The 15,429-nt window shown below is 43.3% G+C and overlaps 1 protein-coding gene across 3 annotated transcripts in view; it reads right to left on the minus strand.

The window, feature by feature from the left end:
* ENTREP1 (endosomal transmembrane epsin interactor 1) overlaps positions 1–15,429 on the minus strand; it is a 48,238-nt gene that overhangs the window by 7,575 nt on the left and 25,234 nt on the right. For 2 of the 3 annotated variants that reach the window (XM_054583043.1, XM_054583041.1), the window contains exons 3-6: positions 11,251–11,361; positions 7,183–7,311; positions 5,636–5,743; positions 5,358–5,500 (exon numbers count right to left, since the gene is read on the minus strand). In XM_054583043.1, the coding sequence (XP_054439018.1) occupies positions 5,358–5,500; positions 5,636–5,743; positions 7,183–7,311; positions 11,251–11,361 (491 nt within the window). The remainder of the gene's footprint in view (positions 1–5,357; positions 5,501–5,635; positions 5,744–7,182; positions 7,312–11,250; positions 11,362–15,429) is intronic. The other variant, XM_054583042.1, reaches the window with a different exon arrangement.

A 15,429-nucleotide genomic window follows, 5' to 3' on the forward strand; every position in this document is an offset into this window, starting at 1 on the left:
TTTGGTGATGGATGTTGACTAGACCTATTGTGTTGATCACTTGCAATACATACAAATGTCAAATCATTATGTTGTATACCTGAAATTGTATTCATTTCAAATATATATCAATTTTTTAAATACACAGAACACCAAAATACCTGTATCAAGCCATAGAGTATTGGAGAATGAAAAAAAAAATAGATAACAGCAAAGTTTAATATCTGTTCTTAAAATGCAAAATTGGACACATGTTAAAGGAGACTAATGAAGACAGATTCTAGAGCAGCTCAGGCAGAGCGCTGCTTTTTGGAAGGAAAGGTGCTCTCTGGACTCAGGGCCATTTCATGGTATCCCTGGTGTCCATTTTCAAAAATTCAATTAGGAGAGGAAAAGAAGTTGAAAACCATTATATATATATAATGAGAAAGCTCTCCCATTTTTTCCTTTCCCTTAATTCAGAAGGAAGACTCTCATCCCCTGCTTGACCTGAAAGAGGGAAGGTTACATTCTGACAACTAGTGCAGAGATATGTGCAGGCTCAGGACACAGCACATGCAGGTCTGAAGAGGTGCCCAGCACGCAGGGTCTCTCCCGGAGGGGGCTGGGGGCTGGGGGGCCGGGGTCCTGGTGAAGCTATCGTAAGGGATGTTATATATGCCCCACTTCGAGCAGGACTTGCTCACGAGTTTCTCACCAAATCTCTGTTCCAGCCAAAGCTGTTTAAGAGCTACAAACACCAAGTGACGCCAGGAATGCAGACCCTCTGGCACCTGACTGAAGTCGCTTTCCTGACCAGTGACTAAGGTGACCTGTCTACCCAGTGAGACCCAGGGCCTCCTCCTGCCCCCCACCAAGGGCCAGGCTTCAATCCTTCATTAACATAACCCTCGTGAGACATCTTTCTAGCATGTACAAACCCTCGATTTCCCCCCTCAGCCAACTCTGCCAGCCTTTCACGGCTGTGCCCAGGCCTGGAAAGTTAGTACCCCTGTCGGTCTGTCTGTCAGCTCTGGTGGTCTGTTCTGTATTCCCAACCCAGTGGCCACCTACACCGTGTGTGCACAGAGAAGAAAGGGCCGGCTTAGGGCCAAGAGGCCAGAGGAAAGGCTTCCATTTTAGACCCTCTAAGGTCCTTTAGACCCTCTTTAGACTGAAGAATCTCTTCAAAAAGGAAAACTGACAGAAAAGTGGGGATGCACCTCACCTGAATTGTCCACAAAATGAAATGGCTTCTCTGATGGTTATTAAAATGACTGGGTAAAGCCTCATTTTGATGGAAGGTGCTGCTAGAGTTCATGCAGAAGGGAAGTTGCTTTGCTATTAGGCAGCCTTTCCTTATTTATTTCCTAATTTGGGTAAATGAGGATCTGTTGTGGGAAATGGGTCTGCTATTAACTGGCAGGTTTGTCCCTGACCCCCTATGGGTTTCACTGAGGAGGGTCCCCAAGCTCTGCAGGGCCAGGCCTCCCCTCTGGAGATGCTGCCTTGCCTGCCTGCAGTGGGGCCCAGGCCTCTGCAGGCAGTCCATGCCCCAGGCGATCCCAGTGCGCGGCCGGCACAGAGAGCACTGCAGAAGGAAGTAGATTGCGGCAGCTGAAATTAAAACCCTGTGGTATCTACCGAAGGTGATCAGATTTTTATTAAGAATGACCCTCTTTAGCCCTGGTCGCATGGCTCAGTTGTTGAGGGCATCACTCTGGGCACTGAACGGTTGTGGGTTCAATTCCTGGTCTGGGTTGCAGGGGACAACCAGGTGATCTTTCTCTCTCTCCTCCTCCTCTCTCCTTCACCCTTCCCCTCTCTTTAACAGGGATGGAAACATGTCCTCAGGTGAAGATTTAAAAAAAAGAAAAAGAAAAAGGAATGAGTGTCTTTAAAAAACTGCGGCCTGATAAGGCAGAGGTAGGATTAAAGGCTGTTTCTTAAGGCTAAGATACATGCCAAGAATATTTTAAACAGGGTAATTAACAGTGATAGAGCACAGTGGAAACTTACTTTGAGAAAGATTTCTTGTGCCTATTATTTCGTAAAATCCTCTCAGCAGCCAAGTGACAACACAGAAGAATGAGGAAACTGAGGCTCAGAAGTGGACAAAGATCCACCCAGGGTTATCCTTTTAAGAGACTCCAGAACCTGAGCCCTTTCACGTTTATCCCAAAGTGTCCAGGAAGCCTTCACTGGTTCCTGGCCTGAGCACTGAAGGGGATCAGGAAACTCAAACAGGTCATGCAAACCGTGGTCTGCTTTGATGCTACCAATAGGCTTTGAGAACTCTTCTGAGGGGGATGCAGCAACTAATATGTCCTTGGTCAAAGAATGAACTTCCTGTGTGTACCAGAAAAGCCGTGTGCGCCCTTTAACTGGGCACGAGGTGTAGGGTTGCTGCCCGTGGAGGGGGGAGTAAGGTAGGGGGGCCCCACATGAGAGCCGAGCACTGGGTCAACCACGAGCACAGCCTGGCCCCACCTGAGTGTGGGTTTTGAAGCTCATTAGGAAAGGAAATAGGTGGGTTCTGTCTTCACCTTTAAGAAATGCCCAGGCCAACCTGGCTCCCACCCCTTCTTCTTTTATTTCCTGTAGCAAGTAGCATCCTGGGGTCCAAGTGGGTCCACATTCACAAAATAGTTTGGAGATTCTCCCTTTCAAGTCATGGCTCAGGCCAGTTCCTGAGATCGGAGAGTCCCTGGTGCCGGCGGGGCGCGCCGCCCCTCCTGTACTGACGAATCGCTTCACAAAGTCGGTGACCCGTGTTTGGGCTGAGGGCCTGGAGGCAGCCAGGCTTCTGGTTATGACAGCCACTTGAGAAGCCCTTTCTCAAGGAGACAAATGCATGAAGTGGTTGTGTTTATAGACGTTAAATAAATAAACCTCTTCTGAGAGGTCATAACACCTTACAAGAAACAAGGAGCCTCCGCTGCGTGAAAACACTTAACTGGTTGTGGAAATTTTTTTTAAAAAGTTAGTATTTTACCTGCCTGCTTACAAGAAAAAAAATTACCACCTGGGATTAAATATCTAGTGTCTATAAAGTTATTTTCTACTGAGAATCTAGCAAAGTCAGTCAAACTTAAAAATACCTCTGAGAGCCCTGCCGGATTGCTCAGCTGGTGGTTGGAGCGTTGTCCCATACACCAAAGTCTGCGGGTTTGATTCCTGGTCAAGGCACATGCCTACATTGCGGGTTCAATCCCCAGCTGGGTCATATACAGGAGGCAACTGATGGCTGTTTCTCTCTCACATCCATATCTGTTCATCTGTCTGTCTCTCTCCACACACACACCCCCCATCCTCTCTCTCTAAATATCATTGGGTGAGGATTAAAGAGAAAAAGCTTTCTTAAAATATCTCTGAAAGAATATGTACATAAAGGTGAACAAATTCAGCCACTTTTAAAAAAGAAAGTGGGCTTCACTCTGACATTGGTGGAATTTCAGAAAATGAGAGCGTTGGCCCACTGAAGATAGGATCTAGGGCTCCAGGTATACAGTTTAGGCCGAGTAGTGTCTTCTTTCTCACAAGAGTGTTTTGCTTTAACGCCCTCCCCCATGTTCCTTCCGAAAGTTCTGAATAGTAATGCCCTTGATGAGAAGCTTGTCTGTCTTCCTCCAACTTCAACTTGGCCAGGGGCTTTTTCAGGACTCAGAGAGACAAATCCAGAGATGCCCGTATATCCTCCAAGAGCGGAAATACCCGTGCTGCTAAACACAGCTGTGGAAGAGCAGAGAAGAGGAAGGAAAGAGAGGAGAAGAGAAGGTTGGGGGGCTGGGGAGAGACTCTACAGGCCTCTCTGCTGGATAGCACAATACCCAAACCCACATGAGTCACTTTCCCTTTCTGCTCTTACAGGAAATTAAATCTGTCTGTCGCCTCCTCTTAGGTCAACCAAATGCTCCCCCACAGCCGCAGAGAGCCAAGGAATTCTTCTTAAAGAGGGCACTGCTCTTCTGAATCAAGAAACACCAGGCACTTTACTGCTCTCTCATGAACCCTCTGCACCCAGCCTGAGATTGGACTAAGGTTTCAGCAAATGTGCCCTCACGTACACCAAGAATATGGGTTTTGTTGCTGTCTCTCTGGCCCCTGTAATTCTTGGTTCATTTCCTAAGAGACCAGAGAAACTGTCCTGGGGCCCTGAAGCTTCAAAGTTTCAACAGGGAAGCTGAGCTCCAACTCCGGGCATCCCCGCCCCTCCTTCCAGCCAGCTGACACCCCCTGTGGCTTGTGGTCATCCTTCCCTCCACCTAGGTGAGTGGTCAGGTATGGAGCCTGAGGTAGGGTTTAGGTCTGACTCAGAAGGACAAGTCAGGAAGACAGCCCAAGGAAGAAACACTAACAGCATCTGCTGGTAGCCCCCACTGGTGACCTTGTTCCAAGTCACGTATGGCTGCCACAAGCATTACAAAATGGATTTCCAAAAACACCATGCCTGGCACCAAATTTGACAACTCTCCATATGTACCTGAGCGATTAAAAATTTTAAATTCCTGGCCCTCAGAATATCAAGCTAAAGATACTGGTCTTTCTGTAGAATTCAGAGATTCTCTACTGGAAACTTAAACATAGGGTTGCTTATCCGCTTAATTCAGCTTAAGCTCACCTTGCCCAGGAAGCCAACCCTGACTAGCTGACTCTTCCTTCAAGCCCTCTGCAGCCCACCTGCCATTCCAGGGGAGGTGGTCCTCCTCTGGGCACTTAAATCCTCTTTTCTGAGTACCACTTGCAGTGATTGCAAAAACACGCATTTTGAATAACCTGGACTGTGAGTTCCTTGATATGGGGGGGCGGACAGAGGTGTCTAACTCATTTTGAATCTCAATAACCCAACACAGTGACGAGTAAGCAGCAGAGAACTGACTAATGCTTGTTGAATGAATATAAGTCATTCCTTAGAGAGTTACAATTCTAGAACTTGGTAGCAATCAGAGGAAGGCATGTGGCATTTCATTCTACAAATAATAAAATCTTGAGGGTTAAGAAACTGATGGTCAAATTTTGAGCTAGGATTTGAAAACAATAGCGAGCCTGGTGTCTATTTTTTTCTGGGCCAGAGAGAAGTAATTAATAATTCATCTTTTTTTAATGGCTGGGAAGAAGTTCATGATTTGGGGACCTGCTGATGGTGTTATAATGAACATCGATTTGGCTTAACTAAGTGCGTTTCCAGGGCAACAGCAGCTCTCAATCATGTCAAATTACAGCAGTTATCTCACTGGGTGTAGGTTTTCCTGGGAAGCTAATTGAAATTGAAAAAGTATATCTTTAGGTCAAGGTTTGACTTTTCTTTGGTTTCATGCAGTTTATCAGAGAGAGAGAGAAAGAGAGAGAGAGAGAGAGCACGTACCGTACAGAGAATAGGGGGGAGGGGGCGTACTTACGAACGATACCTCCGGCTCATCCGGGGTGTGCATGAGTAATATGTGGCGAAATAGGAAGGGGGAGGCACTGGTGGCACGAAGTCATCGGGGTCTGGGATGCGCCTGTGTTCTTCCACTTCTTCGGCAGAAATCTGGGATTCATCCTAATTAAACAGCACCTCTGTTAGTCAACCGCCTTCACTACAAAGGCTCATGGAGAAAAGCAATGAATTGCACAGAAAAGTCCCTGGGCAGGTTCACCAGAAACACGGTCACGGTGCCACCTTGCATGGACTTACGCTGCAGGATCTCCGGGCTGCAAATATCTGGAGGTAGCGAAGGGCGGCGGCCACCAAGCAGACAGTGGTGGTCAGGGCATTCAAGGCACACAGGGCGAAGAGGACTTTCTAGAAGAACGAAACAATGATATCACTGAGTACTTCAAAGCAGATGCCCAGAATATAAAATTCTCTTTAAAATATAATACTGTCCCAATAAGACAATGCTCAGGAGAAAATGCATGTAAAGTACTTACATGGTAAGTGCCCCTCCCAAAATGCTGGTATTATTATAACTCATGCAATAGTGTGTACTTCTTAATTGAACATATTTATCTTAGAAGCTTCCTGTCCCAGAAAGACCTGATACTACAGTAGTTCTTTTTGCAAGCATCAAAATAATGTCTGGAAACTTTCCTCGCAGGAAAGCAGAGAGTTTTTCTTCTGAAGTCGGCGTCCCCAGTGACATCGGTCCCCAGCCTCCCCCTCCCACAGCCTTGCACCAGGACAGCATGCTGCTCCTTTCGTGGCCACTGATTCTATTTCAGGAGCGATTGGCAGAGCTGCCCAGAGCACCCAACTAGGACAACGGAGGGGGCAGGCTGCCCGAGTGTAAACAGGGCTTCTCTCCTCTAAACACACATCTCAAAATAGTAGCAAAGGCAATTCCAAATGTTTCTGTTGACCCAATCCTGGCTCCTTAGCGGGGCTTTCCCCAAAGCAAAGTCCTGGCTCAGAAAGTTTGGGGGTGACTCAGCTACCAAAAATCCCCAAGCCAAATAAAGAAAGCCATTTTTACATCCTTCATAATCCAGAGAGCTGGCAGCTTCTCTCTCTGCTTAGAGATTTCTCTTCCCCACGAAAAATAAACCCCAAAGATCTAACTAAAGAAAGCCATCAGCGGTAGACTACCCACAAGCTAATGCCTCACTGTTCACCAAACTGATCTTGTCACTCACTGGGTTAATGGGCCTTAAGTCAGAACACAATTTTTATCCAATTCCCTAATAAAGGCTAATTTTGTACTTCTCTTCAACTAGGATTATTTGGTTTTAATCTCTTTTGTTTATTATAGTTGTTGCCTATTAAATAAGAGGTAAAGTGCTTGAATTTCTCCTGTATTTCCTGGCCAATACCTCTCCTAAATCTGTGTCCCAGAACCATAGAGCTCAACAGCCCACAGATTCATTTATACTACCACAGGAGCATCAGAATAATGACAAACGGGCATTCAATTTAAAGGTTTTCCTAAAAGCTACATCATATATATGTAATAAACATATATATATAATATACATATATATGTATTTCTTTAGGTTCATTTACATGTTATACTATTTTATAATTCTTGAACACAAAGAAAGTCAGCCCATAATTTAAAAGACACACAATAATATGTGATACTTTCTGTGTTCAATTCTGTCTCTGAATCACTGATGAGGAGTTGTTCCCATCTATTTTCGGCAGTGTAACTATTTGATGGAGGTAACAGGGTAAGAATATTTCAAGTAACTTTGCTTTCTCTGGGGCTCTGGGTATATCTATTGCTGATAATCCATTCAAGGTACCTTAAGAAGAAGGTGAACTGCACTACAAGGCTGAACCGGGAAGAGTTTCAAGGCATTTTCTTTGTCTGTGCATTTGGCTGGTTGAAATTCTTCACAACAGAAGCAAATCTTGCCTTCACCTAAGTCCACCTTAAGGGGGAAAGGCAGAACAATAATTTAATGATTAAGAAAAATATACAGGCTACACCATGGAGCACCAATCCTACAGAATGAACTATGGCAGGCTTTAGTGTCAGGCAGTGTCTGTATCAGTCAGGATAGGCTCAGGTGTGCTGTGGTAACAACCAGCCTCCAGTTTCCAGTGGCTTCACCAAACAAGGTTATTTCTTGAACATCCTACATGACCATTTAGGTCAGCAGGGGCATCTGTTCATCATATTCACCTAGAGACCCAGGTTGATGGAGTACCTGCCACCTCAGGATCTATCATGACTATGCCAGAGAGATGGAGGACATGGGATGAATTGCATAAGGGCACTTGGAGTGGGGTTGCCAGGTAAAATGCAAGACACCCAGTTAACTTTGAATTTAGATGACTAACAGATCAATTTTTAGTATAAGTATGACCCAAATATTATGAGACCTATTTATAGTAAAAACTACGAGCTGTCTATTTGAAATTCAAATTTAATTCATGTCCTGTGTTTTTATTTGCTAAATCTGGTAACCCTGGCTTAAATCGTCCTCTTGGAAACAACACTCAACACTTTACCTCCCAAATGACTGCCAAAGCAAATCATACGGCCCCACCAAACTCCCACAGGGCAAGGAAGTTCAGCCTACAATGTGCCTATAAGATGCATTTGGGTGAACAGTAGCCCTAAACCATGTATACTTAAAAAGACTTCTTAGTTCACATCTTCAATGTTTTCTTTATTTGAAGTTATAATGTCACTGATCAGTCATCTCATATATATTTTAGTGAGAGGCTTTGCAAACTTTCAGTCACTTTTCCAAGTTTTTCTTGAGTCATGTTGTGAAAATATGTACCACCTGATTGTGGCTCACAAGACCTATAATTTGAGGGCAGAGGTTTGTTCTTACTTGCTCTGCTGCTTGAGCTGTTGAAGTTGACTATTCTATTTTGGCTAAAAAGAAAAGCTACACCTCTCACATTTGTTAAATTAATCAGACAGCTTTGACTTCACTTGTTACCATGGATTTGGGGTGACCCATGTCAGTGGAGAGGGAAAGAGAAAAAGAGAGCATCTCTTACCCCAAAAGACTTCCTTTGTCAAACAGCCTTCCTAATGAAAAACAACTATAACATGGCCCCATTGATTAAAAATCATGTGCTTTATGCATTGAAAATGGCAAAAAAAAAAAAAAAAAAAAGCCAGCAAGTAGTTAACTATGCTATCCCAGTATAGTTAAGATTTTAAATGACTTAAAATTCTGTCCTATACTTTTATGGCTTGTCTAAATTTTCACAATTATATTTAATCAGAAACAATCACAGATTTGGTTTTGTGGTGAGAAAACTGTTTAAATTAAAAATATACTTAAAAGTTTAAACACATATTCACACCCAGACCCACACCCCCGCACTCCGGGGCAATTGAGAATCTCTGGATGTGGGACCCAAGTTTGGGTATTTTTTAAAGGGTTCCCCCAGGTTATTCTAATGAGAAGCCAGGGTACAGAACCACAGAATCTCTCATCAAAGTCAACTATCTATACCCTTAACCCCTACGATCTGGCTTCCATTTTCTCCAGAGTTACCAGTGATCAAACCACTAGGCTAACTGCTCACTAAGGTCCTCCCAATGTGGGTTCTACCCCCTCCCCGTATTTATTCATTGTTCAAGGTCCATCTCAAATGCCTATATTACAGGTGACTTTCACCATCTCCCCATGGGTACAAATCCTTCTTTAGCATCCCCTAGAACTAAGTCTCAGAGATAGCTGAACACAGTCTACCCTGTTGTGCGGTTGGGAATTTATTCATTCCCTCCACAAACACTGATCAAGCATGTGTCGTGTGTATCCTACTCCACTTGCTACTGATAAAATTCTAGGTCAAAATTTCCTTTCGACTCTCTGCAGCCTTTAGCATGGTGTCTTGCATATAACAGATGCTGCAATTTTGCCGGATTGTCTTTCCATATAGTATGACTTTTCACTTCCAGCTTGTGCCCACTCTCTTTCCCCGTCTAATTTGCTGAGCAATTAGTAGTTGGAAAACCAAGCTTTCTTCAAAACTTTCTTTTCTGGGAACTCTCTGTATATAAAGGAATGTTTAGGAGGCTGCTGAAATCTCCCAAGATAACAGAGAACCAAGGAAATTCCCACCTGGAAGAAGAGAGAAGACAAGTGTATAAATATCTTTACCCCCAAAAAGGAAAGGATAAATAGTTAAGAGCTGGGCAGCTAGGACATTCTGGAAGATGATCTTCTGAGGGGACCAGGGACTAATTCCTGAAGGAGATAATCTTTGAGGTTTTAAAAGACTGGTGACACTTGGATGAACAGGGCAGTAAGGGACAGGGAATTTGAGGGGTAGGGAGAGGCAGCATTGTTAGAAATAAGAAAGTAGGGCAGGAGCCCCAGCAACGAGCCACAGGCTCTGGCTCCATTACAGGGAGCGTGAGCCACCCGGGGAGCAGGCGGGAGGAGGGGGAGGCACAGAGGGCCCTCCAAACCTGAAAGGGCTGTGGGTCTGGGGCCCCTTCACATATGGTTAGTAAGGAATGAAAAGACAAAAATCAAAAGGGTTGTTAAGAAGGAGCAGCAGTTTTTTAGGGAGTCCCTAAGGAGCGTTCCTGTTTGGGAAGGTCAGGAGTTCTCCTTCCCTGCAAAGGCTCCATCACAGCCTCTGCAGAAGGCAGCCAGCTTTCCCGGCATCCGGCTGGTTTCCAAGGGTGAGACTGCCTTGAAACCAAATTCCAAATGGATGACATTTAATACAACCTCTAAAAAGTCTTTTTTTTTAATTTATTATTTTGTTTTTGCTTTGTGTCACAGGGAGATATTTGTTACTACAAAGTCCTTTTAAAAAGTTCACAAATGCTGAGCAATTTCACTTCTGGGTATGTACCCCAAAGAATTAAAAGCGGGTTCTCATACAGATATTTGTAAACCTTTTTTCATAGCAGTATTGTTTACAATGGCCAAAGGGAAGAAGCAACCAAATCATCCATGGATGATGAATGAATGGATAAACAAATGGTGCTATATACCTACGGTGGAATATTACTCAGCCTTAAAAAGGAAGGGAATTCTGACACATAATACAATGTGGATTAACTTTAAGGACATTATATTCAGTGAAATAAGCCAGTAAAAAAAAAAAAATGCTGTATGATTCCATTTCCAGGAAGAAGAGTTAACTCAGAAGAGTTAAAGTCATAGAAAGTAAGCAGTGGTTGCTAGGGGCTGCGGGCTGGGGGCAGAATGAGGACTTATTGTTTAGTACATATTGAGTTTCAGTTTTGCAAGAAGGAAAAAGTTCTGGAGATTGGTTGCTTCACAGTGTAAATGTACTTAACACTACTGAATGGTTAGGGTGGTAGATGTTATGTTGTATGTATTTTACCACAATTAAAACTTAGAAAAAAATTCAGAGATGGTACAGGTCCACAACCACTTATACACAATTCTGAAATCCAAAAAGTTTCTATTACAGCTGCTGTCCCAGATTGCCCTGGGGCTCTACAGAACAAATACATCACATTCATCTTCTAAAAATTGGAGGAACTCTGAAATCTGAAACACGCCTGGCCTCCTACGGTTGTGGATAAAGGACAGCTGGCCTTTATTCTGATAATATCCATTTTTCCTCTTTCCATGAAAGCAGGAAGATTTTGATAATGGATACCTAATCCACCAATTAACTAACTAATGAGGCATTGTATTGCTGTGGTTGGGGGTTCTGCGGGCTGGCCTCTGCCTTGAAAAAATAACTGACACCCTGAGTAAAGTAATTAGCAGGCAGCTTCCTTTACCAATTTCAGGTTTCATCTTAGGGTGCTGCCAGTGCTGGACGCTGCCAGCCATACTCTAGCACCCAAGGTAAGCCACAAAGGCTAGGGTGGGTCCCGGAGCTTGTGGTGTTCTGGGCCTGCTTACCAAATCACACCGGGGCACACTGGACACAAACTGGGCCCCTTGGCAGCCCAGGATAAATCCAGCTAAATTTAAGAGGACACACACCACAGAGAGCAGCACGAAGAGGTTTACCTGAAATGGGAAGAAAATGGGTCGTTAGAAAAGATGGCAGCTACATTCAGAGAGAGTTTTGTCTGAATAAAACAAACATTCTCTTCCCAGGGGAAACAGTTTTTTAAAAGTCAGAACTGTGGTCTTAGTATCCAAACTTTTCCCCACTACTTTTTAGAATTTTTAAAATGTGCTCAGGAATGCCATTAACCCTCAGGTCTTCTCAATACTTTCAAGTCCCTATTTTTTCTTTTTTTTCATCTTTTCAGATAAGGGAGTTCTGATCCCTATCATTTTTTCTGTACATTAGGTTAAGCCATGGCTATTTTCTCCTTGAGCCATTGTTATTTTTTCTGAGGTTTGCAGAATCAATAGTAAGTAGACAGATGGAAAATTCTAGAACATAAATGGAACCCAGGGAAATCAAGGAGCTCAGAGCCATTCTTAACCAGAAATTGTAGTATATGGGTGAAAGTAAAGATGAGCCTTTTTTTCAGTTCTGCAGGAGACAGGCTGAGCCTCTCCTGATAAGACTGGAATTTCTTCTGTTGCCCCTCAAACCCAGCATCCAATCACAGGCCAGACAGAGTGGCGCCAGTAACCGCCAGGTACTGCTTTATCTAGGGCAATATCAGATGCCTTGAAAAGAAAGCATAGTTATAACCTTTATGTCCACCAGCGCACCACTAATAGTCATAACTAAAGCTTAGCAACATCAGAGAAAGAATGGGTAAGAGTTCATTACCCAACACTAGACCCCAAATTTCATCATTAAAATCTTAAATCCAATTCATCAAAGGACACCATTAAGAAAATCAGTAGGCAAGCCCTAGATTGGAAAAAAATGTCATGCACGTGTTGACCGAAGAACCTTTTCCAGAATGTACAAGTAACTCCTCAACTCAATAATAAAAAGGACAACCCAAATTAAAAATTGGGCAAAAGACTGGCACATATACTTGACAAAAGAAGATGCGGGAATGGCAAATAAGCACTTGAAAAAGTATCAACATCCTTAATAACCATGAATGAAAATTAAGACTACACTGAGATACCACTTTACACCAACAAGAATGGTTAAAATTAAAAAGACTAACAATAGTTTAGGTGAGAATGAGGAACACGTGGACACTCAGGCATCGCTTGTCCAGGTATAAAATGGTACCACTACTTTAGAAAACTATTTTTGGTTTCTTAAAACTTAAATATAAATCGCCCATGCAGAAGAATTCCAAATAATTTATGGAGACACTCTACCCTCAGCTCCCTATACCACAAATGCAGGCTGCACAAGGTGAGTGCCTTCCAAGAACACAGTATGAAAGGATCAAGGAGGAGGAACATCCCATGGGGGAACCTGACAAACACAGCACCCACCAGGAGAGCAAGGTTAACGTCTCTAATAGGACAGGTTCAGGGTACGCACCCCTGACATAAAACGATGAAAATAGCATTTTACTTCCATGGTCTTCCCCGCCCCCAGCACCCATAATAACCTCAGTCTATTCATGAGAAAAACAGCAGGCAATCTATATTTTGTGCCTTCTACAAAATACCTGACCAGTACTCCTCAAAACAGTCAAGAACATCAAAAACAAGGAAAGTCTAAGAAATGGCCACAGCCAGGAAGAGCCTAAGCAGACATAACCACTAAATGTAATATGTCCTAGGTGGGATCCTGGGCAGAGAAAGGACATTAGGTATAAACTAAGGAAACCTGGAGAGTATAAATTTTAGTTGATAATAATGTATCAATATTGGTTCATTAAGTGACAAGTGTACCATACTAATGTAAGATATTAATAATAGGGGAAGCTGGGTATGAGATATATAGGACCTCTCTGTACTATCTTTGCAATATTTCTGTAAGTATCAAACTATCCTAAAATAAAATTTTGATTTAAAAAATTCTAAATATTCACCTACCGTATCACCTGCAATACCACTTCTACAAATAGACCCAAAGAAGTAAGTGCAATTTCCCACAAAAAGACTTCTGGAAGCTATTTACAGGAGCTTTATTCATATTAGACCAGAAAATGAAAAGGACTCAAATATCCAACAACAGGAGAATACACAAATTGTGGTATTTTCAAACAGTGGAATACTTCCAGTAATAAAAAGGAACAAATTACTGATGCACAACAACAACATGACATTCAAATATATTATGTTGAGTAAAACAAGCCAGATACTGTATGATTCCACTTACATGACATTCAAGAACAGACGAAATGATCATGGTGATAGAAATAAGAAGAGGGTTGCCTGTTTTCTTAAGAAAGGTTTGGAGGGAGGGGATTGACTAGGAAGAGAAAAGGGAATTTTCTGGAATGAGAAAAATGTTCTATGTCATTTTTTTGTTTATTGACTACATGGGTGTATGTACACACATGCACGCGCATGCACACACACACACACACACACACACACACTCTTCAAGGTAAGAAAGAACATCCTGAGTCCGGCTGCCAGCGCAGCAGGGTAAGACCATGCAGGGATGGCGCTACTTCTGAAATGTCACAGCACCAAACAAGCTGAGCAAATGCCCCAGGGATTCACTGCCCGGGGGGCACAGCTTCTCTCCTGCTCTGGAGGGGCTGCCGCTGAGAAGTCAGAGTCAGATCATCAGAAGGCCACCCCTGCAAATCCCGGAATGAGGACCTGAGCTGCATATGCTGGGCCCCAAATTTATTACTGTAAATGGCTTTATTATTATTATTACTTTTATTGCTATCTGGCCAAACTTACTGGCCAAATGGTCACCCCAATAACTCTTGTGTAGACTACTGTGCATGTATCAGACGTGGGGGATATTAGGATACCTAGCAAATCCCTTTCAGAGGTCGGATCAGGTTCAAGGGTACAAAATACTGGAGTCATAAGGGACCCACTTAGGATTTCCGGAGACATTCAAGATGGGCCCCTTTGGCCTTCACCTGGTTATAATGGTATATATAACTTCCAAGGCCCAAATTTCCATCCCAACCATCACCAGATAGCGTCCCCTCTAACAGAAGATGGTGAAACATCAGGCACTAATGAAGAACATCAATAGCCACAAAGCCCACTCAGCTGTATCTGGAAGGGAGAAGAACTTCTTATATTTCTTATACTGTCATCATTCTTGCCTTTAAAAAATCATTGCAGTGATTTGAGTTCCTCTGTGTAGAAAGCATCTGAATTTGAAATCAGGAGACCTGGTTCAAATTCAGACTTTCCCACTTGTTTGCCATGCTATCTTAGGCAACCTCCTTAAGACTCATTTTTCTCATGTTAAAAGGGTCTGTCTTCCAACATACCTCATAAAATTATTGAGAGAATTACACAAAATTATGTATACAGAAGTCCTTTGTAAAGTGCAAAATGCTATGCAAACAGTTTTATCATTGTTAATAATAGGCACTTTCTATTTTGAGGAGTAGCTTTATTACAAAGTGAACTTCATGAAATGAATTTCACTAAGTCCAACTTGCGTCTTGTTATTATGTTTGTGACACAGCTGAGTCATGGCAGCTGGAAAGGTACTCTGTTATAGAATAATCTGGCCCTGGCTGGGTGGTTCAGCTGGTTGGAGCATCATGCCATACACCAAAAGGCTGTTGGTTCAATTCCCAGTCAGGGCACATGCCTAGGTTGTGGGTTCCGTCCCCTACGGGAGGCAACCAATCAATGTCTGTCTGTCTCTCTCAAATCAATGAGCATATCCTCAGGTGAGGATTTAAAAAAAAAATAGAATAACCTGCAGGTATATTGTTTCCAAAACTTTTCCAAAAAGAATTCTTTCTGCAGCCCGCTTGTTTTAGAAACTCAGTCCATGCTTACCATTGGCAGCACTGTGCAGGGCATCTCCTGTTTGCTCCCCGCCCCCAATATTCTCTCCACTCTTCACTACCCTGCTCTCTTCCCAGAAGACCTATGAAGACTGTGTCAGTGGGGCTCCTTTGCCCTCTGGTCTCTCCTTAAGTTCAGCCAATGGGGAGCCCTGACAGAAGATCTGAGGGAGGCAGGACGGTGAGGTTAGTGTAGTTATTCCTCTGGTCCCTTCTGCGCAGCCTCAGGACAGCTGTGGCCCTCAGTGGAAAGCCA

This window comes from Pteronotus mesoamericanus, unplaced genomic scaffold (assembly GCF_021234165.1).
Source record: "Pteronotus mesoamericanus isolate MK-2021 breed Mesoamerican mustached bat unplaced genomic scaffold, CSHL_Meso_final contig_73, whole genome shotgun sequence".
NCBI classification, from domain to species: Eukaryota; Metazoa; Chordata; class Mammalia; order Chiroptera; family Mormoopidae; genus Pteronotus; species Pteronotus mesoamericanus.